This window comes from Macaca nemestrina, chromosome 5 (genome assembly GCF_043159975.1).
Source record: "Macaca nemestrina isolate mMacNem1 chromosome 5, mMacNem.hap1, whole genome shotgun sequence".
Taxonomy (NCBI): domain Eukaryota; kingdom Metazoa; phylum Chordata; class Mammalia; order Primates; family Cercopithecidae; genus Macaca; species Macaca nemestrina.
In genome coordinates this window covers 33,718,104-33,735,506 of record NC_092129.1, presented here as the reverse complement: position 1 = coordinate 33,735,506, position 17,403 = coordinate 33,718,104, and the positions used below count along the sequence as shown (strand labels likewise).

Here is a 17,403-nt window from a genome sequence, read left to right as displayed (position 1 = left end):
CTGTTCTGCTGGTCTATGTATCTGTTTTTATGTTGCAGCATACTGTTTTGATTACTACAGCTTTGTATATATTTTAAAGTCAGATAATGTGATGCTTCCAGCTTTGTTCTTTTTGCTCAAGATTGCTTTGGCTATTCAGCACCTTTTGGGGTTCCATAAAATATTTAGGATTTATTTTTATTTTTGTGAAAAATGTCATTGGAATTTTGACAAGAATTGCACTGAATCTATGGATCACTTTGAGTAGTATGGACATTTTAATAATATTAGTTATTCCAATCTATGAACACAGGATGTTTTCCCATTTCTTTGTGTCTTCAGTTTCTTTCATTATTGTTTTACAGTTTTCAGTGTACTGGTCTTTCATCCCTGTATTAGTCTGTTTTTACACTGCTGATAAAGACATATCTGAGACTGGGCAATTTACAAAAGAAAGAGGTTTAATTGGACTTATAGTTCCACGTGGCTGGGGAAGCCTCACAATCATGGTGGAAGGCAAGGAGAGTCCTGTCTTACATGGATAGCAGCAGGCAAAGAGAGAATGAGGAAGACACAAAAGTGGAAACCCCTGATAAAACCACCAGATCTCATGAAACTTATTCACTACCACAAGAACAGCATGGGGGAAAACATCCCCATGATTCAACCATCTCCCACCAGGTTCCTCCCACAACATGTGGGAATTATTGGAGTACAATTCAAGATGAGATTTGGGTGGGGACACAGAGCCAAATCATAGAAATCGTTTTGGTTAAATTTATTACCAAGTTTTTTATTTTTCTTTTAGCTACCGTGAATGGGATTATTTTACTGATTTTTTTTTAAAGATAGTTCCTTGTGAGTGTATGGAAATGTTGCTAATTTTTGTATGTTGATTTTGTATCCTGCTAATTTACAGAATTTATTAGTTCTAACAGTTATTTTAGTGGAGTCAGGGTTTTTTATATGTAAGATTATGTCATCTGCAAAAAGAGATACTTTACCTTTTTTTTTTTCAATTTTGATGCCAATTTTATTTCTTTTCTTGCTTGATTTCTCTGGCTAGGTCTTCCAGTATTATGCCAAATAGAAGCGGTGAAAGTGGATATCCCTGTCTTATTCCTGATCTTAGAGAAAAATCGTTCAGCTTTCCACAATTGAGTATGATGTTAGCTGTGGATTTGTCATATACAGTCTTTATTATGTTGATGTACATTCCTTCTAATTTGTTGACAGCTTTTATCATTAAAGAATGTTGAATTTTGTCAAATGCTTTTTCTGTATCTATTGAGATGATCACATGATTTTTGTCCTTCATTCTACTAACGTAAGATATCACATTTATAGATTTGCAAAGGTTAAATCATGGCATCCCTGGGATTAATCCCACTTGATCACAGTGAATGATCCTTTTAATGTGCTGTTCAATTTGGTTTGTTAGTATTTTGTTGAGGAGTTTTGCATCTATGTTCATCAAAAATATTGATCTGTAATGTTCTTTTCTTGTAGTGTCTTTGGCTTTGGTATCTAATGGCTGGCCTCATAGAATAAGTTTGGAAGTAGTCCCTCATCTTCAGTTATTTGGAGGATTTTGAGAAGGATTGGTATTAGTTCCTTAAATGTTTGGTAGAATTCAGCAGTAAAACCATCAGGTTCTGGACTTTTCTTTGATGGGGTATTTCTTATTACTGATTCAAACTCGTTACTCTTGGTCTGCTCATATTATCTATTTCTTCATGATTCAGTGTTGGTAGGCTATGTGTCTAGGAATTTGTCCATTTTTTTCTAGGTTATCCAGTTTGTTGGCATATAACTGTTGAGAGTAGTCACTTATGATCCTTCGTATTTCTGAAGTATCAATAGTAATGTCTCCTCTTTCAATTCTGATCTTATTTGAGTTTCTCTCTTTTTTTTCTTAGTAAGTTTAGCTAAAGTTTTGTCAATTTTGCTTATCTTTTCCAAAACCCAAGTGACAGTTTTGCTAATCTCTTCCATTGTTTCCCTAGTCTCTATTTCATTTATTTCTACCCAGATCTTTATTATTTCCTTCTTTCTGCTACTTCTAGGCCTAGTTTGTTCCTTTTTTTTTTTTTGGTTTCTTGAAGTGTAACCTTAGGTTGTTAATTTTAGATCTTTCTTCTTTTTGATGTAGGTATTTATTACTATAGACCTTCTTCTTAGAACTGCTTTTGCTTCTTCTCATCAGTGTTAGTGTGTCCATTCTCATTTGTCTCAAGTTATTTTTAAATTTTTCTTTTAATTTTTTCTTAATCCATTGGTTGTTTAGGAGTATGTTGCTTAATTTCCATGTAATTATGAATTTTCCAAAATTCCCTCCTTGTACAACACATCCTTTAATCAGTAATCAGGAATCAGTAAGAAGAGCATGAAGAAATAATTTGATATGAAAGAATAATGACCTTCCTTCAAGACTGAAAATTGGACCACCTTTCATATGTTTAAATGATTGTTAAAACTTGAATATATAAAGTATCACCATGAATTTTGTGTTTTATTTTTGCAGAAATGTTTAACCTTTACATTAATGATTCTAGGCTTTAGAAAAAAAATCATTTTATACTATTGACATGGATTCTAAAAGTATAGTAATATTTTCATAGAAATACTAGTTTATCCTCCTCCTAAAACATAACTTCCAGTTAAAACTGTTAGCCCATCTCACCAAATTTTTCTCTGCAAGGTCAGTGAATAAAATATTTAGGTTAAGAATATGTGGCGTGTGATCTCTGTAGTTGTAAGATAATCTTGTTTGATAAATGCATTCTTAGTTTTGAGGGATACACCAGGAAGAGAAGTGAATTGTTTATTGAGGAGAAGAAGACTCCTAGTTAAGACATGAGCTTAACTAATTAATGGCATTCCTGGATTAGCCAGGAGTGAGTATGACCACAATATATGTTGGAAAAATCTACTGAAAAGCTGCCCATCTGTTTTACCCCACCTGCCAATCAGCTTTCTTCTGAAACAAATCAAAGGGCACGATGGAGATAATGGCCAGATTTTAAAAGAAATAAATAAAATCAGACATAATGACATATTCTGGTGAAATCTGGTAGGAAAAATACTAAAATAGAATGTTTTGGACATCTTATTAACATTTGAGTACCTACTACTCTCTCTTTTAAATTGTTGTATTTTTTGTTCATGATTATATTGCATTTTTATATACACATCACTGGAACAGTTAAGCTTTTCTTTAAGTTCATGCTGACTCTAGGTCCTTTTAATAGCTGTAATTGTGAGATGGAATTTAGTTGCTATATTGCCATTATCATGATTTTAATTTTCTTGCCAAGATATTGTAGTATTTATTCTGCTAATCTAGAAGTTGAGGCACAGCATGATTAAATCACTTGCTCAAAATATGCTATGAGTAAATAGAATTGAGAAAAGTTAATAATCCCTTAGTAATACGTATCTAAGAACAATCTACTTATAAAATAAGTAGCTACTTTCTTCCAAACACATTGCTATTTTTTCTAGTGCTTATCTTGAATGTTAAAATGTAAAAAAAAAAAAAAAAAAAAAAAAAAAGCCGACTGTAATGTATGGTGATTTAATCAAATAAATGCAATAGTTTCTGTTATGTTTCAGATACTAATTTATAAAAATGTGTCACAGAGGAGCCAAGCATTTATCAACAACAATACTGGCACTTGTTGAAATTTATACACCTCAAAATAAGAAGAAAAGCTAATAAATGGTCAAGCCTCTTGCTGAATCAATGACAAACAAACATTTAGTGATATTTACCTATTCATTATAACTTTACTGCCCTTTACTCCCAGTTGGATAATAGTTCATCTTATCTTGAATAACCTATTAATCCTTCATGCCGTAGGTAGAAAAGACAGAAGCTTTGCCATTTTAGAGGCACACTAGAATATACTAGAAAATGAGAGTTCTAGTCCCCTGCTTTATAACAAAACAGGTTGTTGGCTATATTATCCCATAGAAGCCAGGAGAAGATAGTGCAATATTTCTTGAACCTGAACTATATTTGGAGCACTTGAAAATATATAATAAAATTATCCTGAGCTCCCTAGGATTATGTCTTCAGATTCCCCTTAGAAAAGACTAGTATACTTTGGGTCTGGATCCAGACTATTCATGTTGTCCCAGCCCTGCCCATAATAAGCTTTAGAAACAAGGCCAAGTCACCGAACTTTTCTAAAGCACAGTGTTCTTCAACTATGCAATAGGAATATTAATATTAGCTGGCTTATTCAGGATTATTGTGTGCAGTTACATAATAAGAATGTCCACATTTTCTCTGCTGCCAATGCAGTACAATATACCATCCGTAGCTGAGTAAGTATTATAAACATGTCTCACAGCTTGTTATGCCAAAGCCTGGGGCCAAATGAGAAGTCTGAAGCTGTTTCTTGTCTGAGAAGCTCCATCACGAAACTTGATTACAAAAACTGTTTAACTTTTCACATCATTAAATAACTGACTAAATTAAAATCTTGAGTCAAGTAGAAATAAGGGTTTATTACATTTTATAGATTACTTGAATTCCCCTTCTTTTACACACACAGTAGGTTGATTTTCAGGAAATAGAAAGCTGGAATAAATAAGGATATGGATGGACACCATCCTGGAATATGGGAGAATTTGAACACATATCCTCTGTACCAATTCCACTTGGTGAATGTCAGACTTTGGAGTCCAGTAGACCTGGGTTATATACAGATTTCTGGCACTTTGTTATGATGAATGAAGCATAAAATATGTCTTGCCATATTTACTCATCTTACCTCCATTAAACTAAATGGGAGGAAGAGAAAACAGAAAGACAAATCCACATAATTTTTAAGATACTGTGTGGGAATAGATGAGTGAGTATGCAAAGCAAATTTAGGAAAATATCAATGACATCAGTGAAAAATAGGCTTTCAGGTAAACTCTTTTACTTGCTGAATTGATAAAAATAGGCAAGTTAGATAGAAATGATTTAGTAAAAACTTGTGGTTGCACCATCCAGTTGTAAATTAGGAGGGGAAAAATGCTGCCATGTTTGATAACAGGTAAATAATATTGCTGTTGAGCTCAAAGAGTAGTATAAGTGATTTGTGCAAATTATATTAAAAATTGACTCCATTGTTCTATGTGCAATCTAAAAGAATAAATGGAAAGTAAACCAGAACAATAAAACATCACTATTTATTGATTGCCTGTCCCAGGAGATGACCTGAGTCAATGCACAGCAGACTCACTCTTGATTGGGAGACTAGACTTTCAATGATCACATGAAGGGGGAGAACTCCTGTGACCAATAAAGAATCAAGTTGTCTTTATCAGGAGTGGTATGCAGTCCATTTTAAGGCTAAGATCTCCAGGGGATTCATGCACAGGATTAATTTTCCTAAAGCATGATTGATCAGTGTGGTCACTTACCTTGCCATTCTCTGATAGTGTTCTGAGACTTCCTGAGAAATATTATTTACTCAGGACCGACATTCAGCTGCTGTATACTAGTGAGGGTAGAAATAAGTCCATGCCAGTTGGTGATTTAAGCTGCAGCACTGAGCCCCTGCTGCCACCAGATCCTCATATCCCGAAGAGTCCCACATGGGTGGAAGGCAGGTCTACCGTGTAACCCGCCAGTTTGTTTGCTCCAGCCAGCTTTTTGTGGCTCTTGAATATATGCAGCCCTCACCAAAATGAACCTAGACACTGGAGGAGGGAGACTGTACTCATGCTGGTGGCAAATGGCCTTCATTAGGAAAATGTCTTGTGCTGATCTAGCCCACTGGCTGGGGCTTCCCCACACAGACAACTTATAAAAACCATGACCTTTACAGTGTATGGTGTCTGTCATTAACTATCCTGACCATCACCCCTGCACATTATTTAGGAATACAAATAGGATGGAATGTGGCATTTGTCCACTTTCCATCCTAATTGCAAGCCTAAATAATTTGAGGTGCTGGTGATTCCTGATTAATAACTTCAGCCTGACCTGAATATTGTGAAGAGAAGGAAGAAAGAAATTAAGCATAGAAGGCACCCAGGCCTATGCAAGACAAACTTGAACAACTTCCGGCATCAATTTTGTATAACTACAAGGCTTGTTACCTCATTTAGTCACCCAAGTTTAATTTGAAATCAACTGTCACAGCTTTCTCAACTCTCAGTAATGAGAGGCAATTTGCTCAAGAGCCTTGTTATCCAAGAACCTTCAAGTGCACACACCATCAGCACAGTGGGAGCACTGTATTATTTTAAAAGTTAAAAATGATACTATTATATTTTTGTTATGTAAAATTTTATTGATCCATATTTTCATCATTAAGTCCAGCTAGCTAAAACAGAGTCAGCTCCTAATTCAATTCTAAGCTCTTCACATGCTTCCATTTGAGTTGTGCTTTAGCATTAAATGCCAAATACCTTTCAATAACAATATGCCATATGAATAGGACCCTTTGTTCATCTTATCAAGAAAACAATAGAGAGTGATAAGAAAAAGTATCCCTTCACTCACAAACCACTAACTGAATAAACAGCAAATGTAAAATGCAGTTTCAAAAGTGGAAATGACAAAAAAAGAGGAACTATACCTGCTGTAAATCCAGTGTAATTGTCACGTAATGGTATTCGATTCCATTCTTAATACTGGGACTCTGCCACCAAGTGTTCTTTCCATCAATAGCATTTGTAATCGGGTGTCTCTCTATTGAGTTAGCAGCATCATGTGAAAGGAGGAAGAAAAGATCATATAACTAATTTATAGCTTTTTCTTTAAAGTAAAAAAAATAATAATAAAACTGTTAAAACAATCATCATGTGAATATAAACATGAAAATAATACAAAAAGAGAGTAATTCAGATTTTCAACAGAATTTCTTCAATGACAGCTGTCTCATAGCATCATACAAGGTAGCAGGAAATGTTTAAATGCTTAGGCTGCAGGGGAATGAGCTGGTCAGCACTCTGGCCGTCAACCAAGATGCGCAACTTTGAAAGGTAACTACAGAAATTAAGTGTAAAGATATAATATTAAAATCTAATTGACCTGTATCATTCAAAAAAGCAACAACTAACTCTTGAGACAGCTCTAGTATGCCATCAACTTTGTTAACAGAAACATGAAATCCTGACTTGTGGTTGAAAGATACTTGAACACTTGCCCTTCTGACACATTCGTTATTATCAAGACTTGAGGAGTCCAATATGTATCTGGTTTTAATATAAAACGCTGTTAAATTCATTCTATGAGATATTGAGGCTCAGAAACCAATACCCGAAAATATAGCATCCTGGTATGCTGATTATTTTAAATTAAAGGTCCTTGGAGACCAGCAAATGTTGAAATAAGTTTTACTCTGATACTCCCTTATCTACTTACAGTCTGATCTTACCAAGAAGAAAAGTTTCCTCTGGCCCTTTTGCTAAGTTTTCATTAATTTAACTCATTTCACATGAAGAGGGACTGAAGTTTGTCAACACACCTGAACAAACTTTTGTTACAAACCACTGTCTGCTCTGTGGGCCCAACAGACTTTGTCCCAGGCCATTGTATGTTCTTGAATTCCCCTAAAAATCATTTACTATTTGCCAAACTGCCATTATTTTCCCCATCTCCCCTCCCCTGTGAAGAAGGGTATATCCACATCTATGCCCCCATGGGGTTATTGGGTAATCATCCTCCTGTGATTATTCCATGCTATGTATTTTAAAATACACTTTGTATGCCTTTCACCTACCAAGCTAACTTTTTTCAGTTGATTTTTCAGAAAACCTTCAGAGGGCAAAAGGGAAGTTCTCCCTTGGCCCTTACAGAAGCTTTTTGCAGCCAGTCTTTAACTTGCCAATTTTCTACCGCTATTTAATAATATGAACGATAACCCAAACCTCCCATCTGGCATTTGTCTGTTGCCATCATCACTAGCTCTAGTGGAGGAATCTTCACAATAATGGCAAGGAAGGAGACAATGGCACATGAAACTCCATCCTACCAAAAAACCACAGATCTTCCCTTACTTTCACGCCAGACATATGAGAACAGGACCAATTGTGAAAATCAAAAGGGATATTAGAAAAAGAAAATAGGAGGCGTGGCAACCCCACAGACCTGTGATCTTTGCTGTAGCTCCCTTCCTTCTTAAAACCCTCAAAGCTGAGTTTCTCATCTCCTCCCGTTTTAGCTCCCATGTCTCACAACAGCAGCCATTACTCCTGGGTTGCCAAGCACTCATTGCATTTTGGTTCCCAGTCATTGGTTCTTGTCTAAAATCTTTGCTTCTCATTTTCCAAGTAATATAAGGTCTTTTTCTTTCTCCCTCTCTAAACAGGCCTTGCTCACGTGTGGGTGAAGATGGCAGGAGTGGAGGTTGTTGGTGATCCTGTTTCTATTCCCAAGGCTACAGTAAGGGCACTTAAGTTCCTCACATCTCACTGGAAAGTCGGCACATTTGCCCATAGAAATGTAAACAAAGTGGAGGTGAGCTTCCCTGTGCTCCTGTGTTTATTATAGATTAAGGATGCTTTGGGGTGTCAGTCTTGAGAATTTCATAAAACTAATTATCTGGGAAGATGTTTCAAATGAGTGGCTTATGAATGACCTTTTAGATTAGAACACAATCCTTTTTAAATTGGAAGGAATACCTCACATAATGAACAAATCACATCGCTATGAGGAACAAACATGGACTCCCAATTTTCCTACCGAATATTGCAATCTAGCCATGTATTCTAATAATAATGGTGATGAAAGAGAGGGGGACCATGAGGTGCTGGCACACGGGTAGCTAGATATTCCTCCTGGCTCCACCACTTAGTACATAATTGACCACAGAAAAATCACTTCAACACTATGTGTCATCTCTGATCTAGGAATAACAAAATTCTGCTCACAGCAGTGGTTTCCAGACTCATAATTTTCAGAAAAAAAAAATGTGAAGTTAAAAATAAATGTGTGACAGATTTGTGAAATTGATATAGGAGTTCTAGCTTTTAGTTTTTCCAAGTAATAATAACCTCCAATATACTTCTATCATTTAATAAAGCATCATTATTATTTCATGAAACAAAGGGCATTTAAAAACCATCAACAGTTTTTAAAAACCATAAGATCAAAATGGAGGACAATTATTTAAATTGTATCCTTTCTATTTTTATGAAAAATGTGGAAAGTTGTTCTCATTTTCTTACTTTGCCATGGACCAGTGAAAACATCTTGGATGTGAACCCTTTATTCACGGAGTTACTGATGAACAGTATAACTATGAACATTCTAACCATTATTATGCATATACATAAAATAAATGATATATCTGTTCAAAACGTACACTGTTCTAAATCTTAATAAGAGACAAGTTGCACTTGGTAAAACATTTGAAAAAACAATAAAAATAAAGCAAAACTGAGTCCTCAATGCAATAGGAATCTGATAGAAAGTAAAATCATTTTTAAAAGAAAAATTTTATTAAAAGCTGAATATTGGCCAGGTGCAGTGCCTCATGCCTGTAATCCCAGCACTTTGGGAGGCTGAGGTGGGCAAGTCACCTGAGGTCAGGAGTTCAAGACCAGCCTGGTCAACACAGTGAAATCCCATCTTTAGGAAAAAAAAAATTAGCATGGGCGTGGTGGCAGGCACCTGTATTCCCAGCTACTTGGGAGGCTGAAACAGGAAAATCACTTGAACCCGGGAGGTAGAGATTGTAGTGAGACGAGATCACGCCATTGCACTCCAGCCTGGGTGACAGAGTGAGACTCCACTTAAAAATAAAAAAGCTGAATATTCACTAAATTTGGCATTTTCAGATTTGTGAAGATTTGTATTATATATTAGTTTATAATTGATATATAATAAACTGCCATAATATTTACTGAAAACATACAGGCTATGTTTTGAGCTATTTATGGTATGATAGTCCTATTCCAGATATGGATATTCATATTGCAAATCTTAATATGACTGTACAGGACAGGGCAAAAATATTCCACTGTTATTGGTAAATTTTTAAATTCAACTTAACAGCTGGCTGGACTTTATTTTCCACCAAATCATCATGTTAGCAGTCCACAGAGATGAGGCTTCCTGTCTCATTAATGAAAAGCAAAATTTCTGAATATATTTAAATGTTAGCGTTAGTTAAATTGTTCTTTTGAAGCTAGGGAAGATGTCAGGTTTCTATGATGACAGCAAATACCAGAAGCATAACTAAATACCAAACAAATGACCCTGGTGACATAAGGGGGTGCTGAAATTGGCATATTGGGAATCCAAGCCATAAATGAAATATTGTTGGCACTGCCTCTGAAGAAAAATAAATATCACAGAAAACATTTCCCAAACATCCACCTAAATCTTTTTTACAGATTGTGGGTTTAATACGTGATAGAAAAACACACATGTGCAACCCCATTTCTAAATCAAATTCATGGCTCTTAGGTAATTGTGAGAGAAGTTGTCTAATTGGAAATTTTGATATATGCCACCTCAGGTCAAATTGATAAGAGAATTAGTCACGAAAAGGAGGACTGGGAGATGAAACAACAATTAACCATAATCCCTATTATGAAAGTTTAATCAAATTAATTTGCAAATACTGATGAATTGTTGGCATAGTTCCCTTATCTAAAAGGAGATAGAAATGTATAACATCCTCAACAAGGATAAATATGCAAGTCAATCCAAGGGCTAACTGCATCTGAAAACTGGATAGGGAATCATTGATGAGGTAAACCTTTCAAACTGCTAGTTTTTAATTGGGAAGCAAAGTCTATTAACAGTCAGAAAGTTCAAGGTTCGTTTTCTTTGCAGGGTAACTCACTGCGGACCTTCCATATTTATTCTCAGAGTTCACTGAATTTGTGGAATTTTATCACCTGTTGATCTAACTTTTATTAACATATATTCATGCAGTTGATTGCTAGATTTTTATTCTTGTGGGGTTTTATTCTTTCTAAATTTCTAGTACTAAAGCATAATCTGGAAATGTGGAATGAATCTGGTCATTTAAAAATAATCATGCAGGCCGGGCATGGTGACTCACGCCTGTAATCCCAGCACTTTGGGAGGCCAAGGCAGGCAGATCACATGAGGTCGGGAGTTCAAGACCAGCCTGGCCAACATGGTGAAACCCCATCTCTACTAAAAATACAAAAAAATTAGCCAGATGCCATGGCACACATGCCTGCAGTCCCAGCTACTCAGGAGGCTGAGGCTTGAGAATGACTTGAACCTAGGAGGCGGAGGTTGCAGTGAGCTGAGATCGCACCACTGCGCTCCAGCCTGGGCAACAGAGTGAGAGACTCCATCTCAAATAATAACAATAATAATAACAATAATAGTAATAATAATAATGTAAAGTAAATCCAGACTGTGACGGGTTTAAAAAACACTACAGGTAAATAAAAATGGGGAAATACAAATCATAACTTATATACATCTTGCTTTACTGAAATCATTTATTCATTTTTGGTTTCAGTGTGAAAACATGGATAGTATTGGCTGAATATATATATCTTCCACGAGATAAAAGATACTCTGAATGTAGAACTTTCAAGAGGGTGAGAGACAGAATAGCTCTTGGACTCAATTTGACAAATGCATCTCATCCATTTTTCCAACCAAGAATAAAAATAATTGAGTGGAGATCCCAATTATTTTCTACCCCAATCTTTGTATCATTCCTCCATCCCATTTTTATGATTGGATATATTTTCTTATTTCTTGCCTTTCTGGTGTAAATATTATATACACATATGTATATATTATTATATATACATAATATACTTATATATGTACATATACTACTTATATAAATTTATTTAATATAATTATATAAGTATATTATATAACACATCATATATTTCATGTCAAATTAAATATTTAATAAATATAAGTATATTTATATACCTGCGTACATATACACACACTTATGGTTTTACATATTTTATCTCTCTAATCCTCCCTGTCTGCACAGCCCATCCTAGACACACATCTACACACTCGCACCTCCTCCCCACAACTCCGTTCATGCCCCTGGGCTTTCTCACATTCTCCACGAAATTTTCAAGGCCACCAGTCCCTGAACCAATGTTGGTTTCCCTCCATTAGACTTTACGTCTTGCCTAATGAACCTGAAACTAATAATCCATCAATTCATTTACTTTCTGGCCTTTTCTTAAATTTTCTTGCCATCTTCTCCTTCCATTCTACTTTCCCTGTATTGCTCCAAGAGTATCAGTCCACACGTTCGATTCTTTATTTTACTCCATATGGAATTGCCACTTTATTCCGATTATGGCTCAGTGATCCCCTCCTATTCCCCTGAGAGGCTCATAATCTAAATGTTTGCTTCTTTCCTCAGCAGGTAACCCAGATTTACATCTTAATGAAGAAATCAAGATCATCAAATAAGAAATTTCTCCCAATACTTTCTGCTGTGTGCTGCTATTCATTCTTCCTTCTTTCTGATTTGGTGAGGTAAAAGTACGTATCTTATAATATAAGGTTTTTGACTATTCTTAAGGACCCATATGTTTTTACTTCTCGAGAGACATCATCCCCACCACTACTTGGTCTTCAACTTCCCTGCCCTTCCTCCTAAGCATCTAAACCAGCTCAAATGTCTGTTATCTTTGAAAACCTTTGCAACTCCACAACCTCCTCTGTCCTTCATTCTCTTTCACATCAAGGATACTTGAGAGAATATTTCTATATTCCCCTCTTCTTCATTATTCATTTATTACCTCTTAAGTGTGCCTCTTGCCACACTTAAATCTGCTAAGTACTTTAGAAAGGTGATCAATGGATGGCCATGTTGTCAAAAGCAAGGGAAACCTATTTCATGCTTTTCTTACTCAATTATCTTGGAAGCATTTAAAACTGTTACTTTTTCTTCCTGAAAATTCTTTCCTTCATCACATACCTAATGCCTCATTTTCCTGATTTTTTTCCTTGAAATCTGTTTCCCTTTATTGCCTTCCTTGACTCCATTTACCTGAACTCCCTTGGCTTTTACATAAAAGCAAAGGGCTCTGACATAGGTCCTTTCCTCTGACATTCTATACAAGAGCTAGCAAATACATGGGTATACAATGATACTCCCCACTCCTACACCCATACCATAACAACTTACAACCCAGAAATTCACCAGAGTCGGCCGGGCACAGTGGCTCATGCCTGTAATCCCAGCACTTTGGGAGGCCGAGGCAGGTGGATCAACCGAGGTCCGGAGTTCGGGACCAGCCTAACCAACATGGAGAAACCTCATCTCTACTAAAAATACAAAATTAGCCGGGCATGGTGGTGCATGCCTGTAATCCCAGTTTCTGAGGAGGCTGAGGCAGGAGAATCTCTTGAACCCGGGAGCCGGAGGTTGCGGTGAGCCGAGGTCATGCCATTGCACTCCAGCCTGGGCAACAAGAGCAAAACTCCATCTCAAAACAAAACAAAACCAAAAAAAAAAAAAAAAGAAGGAAATGAATCAGAATCATTAATAGGAAAGGTTTCTGGTGGTTGCCTTCTTTGGTGTCTTAACATGTTTTCTAATATTCTGTGATATATATGAACACTAATTTTAATCACATGTCTCAATTGCTCAAATATAGTAATGTTTTCTGCATTCCTAAATTATATAATGAGGGAACTATGCATGCCTCTCTTTAACCAGCTCCAAGAAAAAAGGCACAATGCCTTTCACTTTTCTTTTTGGGATAAAAAATGTAAATTGTGAGAAAAAGCTCTCATACGTTTTATAATAAAAAAAAAAAGAGCAATGAAACTACTTTGTGTGATACTCTCATGGTAGATATATATCTTTTTTTTTTTTTTGAGACGGAGTCTTGCTGTATCACTCAGGCTGGAGTGCAGTGGCCGGATCTCAGCTCACTGCAAGCTCCGCCTCCCGGGTTCACGCCATTCTCCTGCCTCAGCCTCCGGAGTAGCTGGGACTACAGGACTACAGTTTTGAGACGGAGTCTTGCTTTGTCACCCAGGCTGGAGTGCAGTGGCACGATCTCAGCTCACTGCAAGCTCCTCCTCCCGGGTTCACGCCATTCTCCTGCCTCAGTCACCCGAGTAGCTGGGACAACAGGCGCCCGCCACCGCGCCCGGCTAGTTTTTTGTATTTTTTTAGTAGAGACGGGGTTTCACCGTGTTAGCCAGGATGGCCTCGATCTCCTGACCTCGTGATACGCCCGTCTCGGCCTCCTAAAGTGCTTTTTTGTATTTTTAGTAGAGACGGGGTTTCACCGTGTTAGCCAGGATGGTCTCAATCTCCCGACCTCATGATCCGCCCGTCTCGGCCTCCCAAAGTGCTAGGATTACAGGCTTGAGCCACCGCGCCCGGCCGGTAGATATATATCATTATAAGTTTGTCCAAACCCATAAAATGTAGAACACCAAGAGTAAACCCTAATGCAGTCTATGAACTTGGTGATGCTGTTGTCAATGTAGGTTCATGGACTGTAACAAATGTAGCACCCTGGAGGGGGATATTGGTGATGGAGAAGTCCACACATGTGTTGGGGCGGGGGATATATGGGGAATTTCTGTATTTTAAATTTTGGTGTGAATCTCAAACTGCTCTAAAAATAAGTTCTATTAAAAAAGATAGAGAAGAGGCCGGGCGCGGTGGCTCACGCCTGTAATCCCAGCACTTTGGGAGGCCGAGGCGGGCGGATCACGAGGTCAGGAGATCGAGACCATCTTGGCTAACACGGTGAAACTCTGTCTCTACTAAAAATAAAAAAAAATAAAAAAAATTAGCCGGGCGTGATGGCAGGTGCCTGTAGTCCTAGCTGCTGGGGAGGCTGAGGCAGGAGAATGGTGTGAACCCGGGAGGCGGATCTTGTAGTGAGCCCAGATCACGCCACTGCACTCCAGCCTGGGTGGCAGAGCAAGACTCCGTCTCCAAAAAAAAAAAAAAAAAAAAAAAGAGAAGAAGAAGAAATACTGAGTAAATTTTAAAATAATATAACTGTGAAGCTTTACTCACATCATAGTTCACCTCACTTGACATTAAGTATTCACTTTATTAACCTCCTTTCTCTCTCTCTCTACATATATATATATATATATGTATCTACCTTTTTATATATTATATATAAAATAATATTAACAAAAAATATATCTATTGGGATGCTCAGGTGGGTGGATCACTTGAGGTCAGGAGTTTGAGACCAGCCTGGCCAACATGGCAAAACCCCATCTCTACTTAAAATACAAAAAAAAAGCCAGGCATGGTGTCACATGCCTGTAATCTTAGCTCCTCAGGAGGCTGAGGCAGGAGAATCACTTGAACCCAGGAGGTGGCGGTTGCAGTAAGCTGAGATCGCACCACTGCACTCCAGCCTGGGTCACAGAGTGAGACTCTGCCTCAAAAACAAAATAAAAACAAAATAATATATCTGTTTATTAAAAATAATATAAATAAAAATAATATAAGATACATATTTACCTTTATGTAGATTACATATAAGTATATAGCCACCTTCTATATTATTTTATGCATATTATATTTATATATATATATACACAGAGAGAGAGAGGTAAGGGAGGAGAAGAGAAGAAGGCATGTCAGAAAGATAGATACAGATAGAGATAGAGATATATAAAGATTTCTTAATCAGGAATCTTTAGATGACCTTAGCATCTACATGGAGCATTCGTGTTCCTTTATCACCAAATTTACTTTTCTTTTGCCTCTATTTCCCCTCTAGGTCCTCTGAATCAGGGGTTATGTGTAATTTAACATTATGCGCCAATATAATGCATTGCTAATAGGAGGCATTCAAAGGCCTGTTGAATAAATACATCAATAAGTCTGAGGTATCATTGTGGTTCATAGAGGCCGGAAAGAGGGCTTCGCATGGTGCCTCTCCCTAAATCACCTCTCCTGTGGTGTTAAATGCCTTCATAATCCCGCTCCAGCCTTCTGCTCTAGTCTCATCTCTACTCTCTGCCCTTTGGCACTTTCAGTTCTAGTCTACTACTTGTAGCTCCCTGAGTAACTAGGATTTTCTCTCTAATTCTGATTTCTCTTCCTGGCATGACTTCTCCTCTTCCCCTCCCTCACCTCTTTACCTGTTTATCTCATACCCTTGTTTATCTCATGTCCTTGGTTATCAGCTTGGATATCACTCCTTCTAGCAAGCCTTTACTTACACCAAGACTGACTTTGTGGCCATCCTCTTTATTCTGCAGTACCCCGTGCTCATTCTTTCCTTTGTACTTACCACACTATATATCAGTAGCTCAAAGACCATACCCTACCTTATTCCTCCTGGATCTCAGGTATAATACCTGGCACATAGGTTACCAATGAATGACGATAGCCTGAGTTAATAACCACATCCTCAGAAACCACTCTGGTATCTGGAGTTAGTAAACCCAATGACTGCCCCAGGCCTTCAGCTGGCGAATCATCTCCAATCACCGTATTTAGTACATAGAAGGAAGTCTGATAATGTTTGCTGAATGACAAAGAGGGGCCAGGAAGAAGCTCTTAGTGGAAAAAAGAATTCTAGGAATTCTTAGGATTACAAACCCTTGAATTTAATGCAACTTGGCCTCAACATCTCACAATTATAGATCCTACCCACTGCCACACAAATACACACTAAAATACATACGGTTTGGATTGCTGCTGTTTTGATTGCAGATTCGACACTGGGGATTCCTCACAGGCTGCCCAGGGACATGTTCCACCAATTTGCAGTACATTTCAGGTCCCTTTTCTCCACATGTTGCATTGGTTGTGATAAGAGCATTAGACGCAAGATTCAGGACAGCAGGGAATAAACCTGAAAAAGACGGACAAATGAAGGTGTGTAGACCAGAAACAAAGTTATGATTTTGATGCATTTTAAAAGCAATTGAGATAAAATATTTTTCAGAGCATTAAAGTAACTCAACATGAGATAATTAATGATAAATACCTGACAATTCAGTATATTACATAAATACTATGTGTTATCAAAAGAATATTATTTTTCTTTCTGGGTCTTAAGTATGGATTTTAAGGCTCTTTTTAATTTTTCATCTCTATTATTTACCTAGAAAGAAGGTCCTGTCTCTAGGACACATTTTAGAAAACAAATCTTCTGTTGAAGTTATTGGTAAAAGATCTCACTAAATCTTCCATCTTCCATTTCATATATTTTATATCTAGTATTAAGACATAATTGCATGCTAATGTTTCTTCACAACTATGCAAATTTTTTTATGGTCATTTCATGCTCCAATTATCCTTTGGTGTAAATAATTATTAAAACTTCTTTATCCCCCAGACTAGAGAAGATAGAGAATGTTTATTTTGGAAAACCATTTTTTACTGCTTTCCATGCTATCCAGCAATATTATAAAGCAGTATATTGCCAGAAACAAGCCATTATAGTAGTCCATGATCATACACCAGTAATTATGTCTTAGATATAATAGAAGTT

The 17,403-nt window shown here is 36.9% G+C and overlaps 1 protein-coding gene across 7 annotated transcripts in view; it reads right to left on the bottom strand.

Annotated features, from left to right (window-relative positions):
• LOC105465590 (laminin subunit alpha 2) overlaps positions 1–17,403 on the bottom strand; it is a 628,094-nt gene that overhangs the window by 456,764 nt on the left and 153,927 nt on the right. For all 7 annotated transcript variants that reach the window (XM_071096438.1, XM_071096439.1, XM_071096441.1 and 4 more), the window contains exons 2-3: positions 16,591–16,761; positions 6,564–6,676 (exon numbers count right to left, since the gene is read on the bottom strand). In XM_071096438.1, the coding sequence (XP_070952539.1) occupies positions 6,564–6,676; positions 16,591–16,761 (284 nt within the window). The remainder of the gene's footprint in view (positions 1–6,563; positions 6,677–16,590; positions 16,762–17,403) is intronic.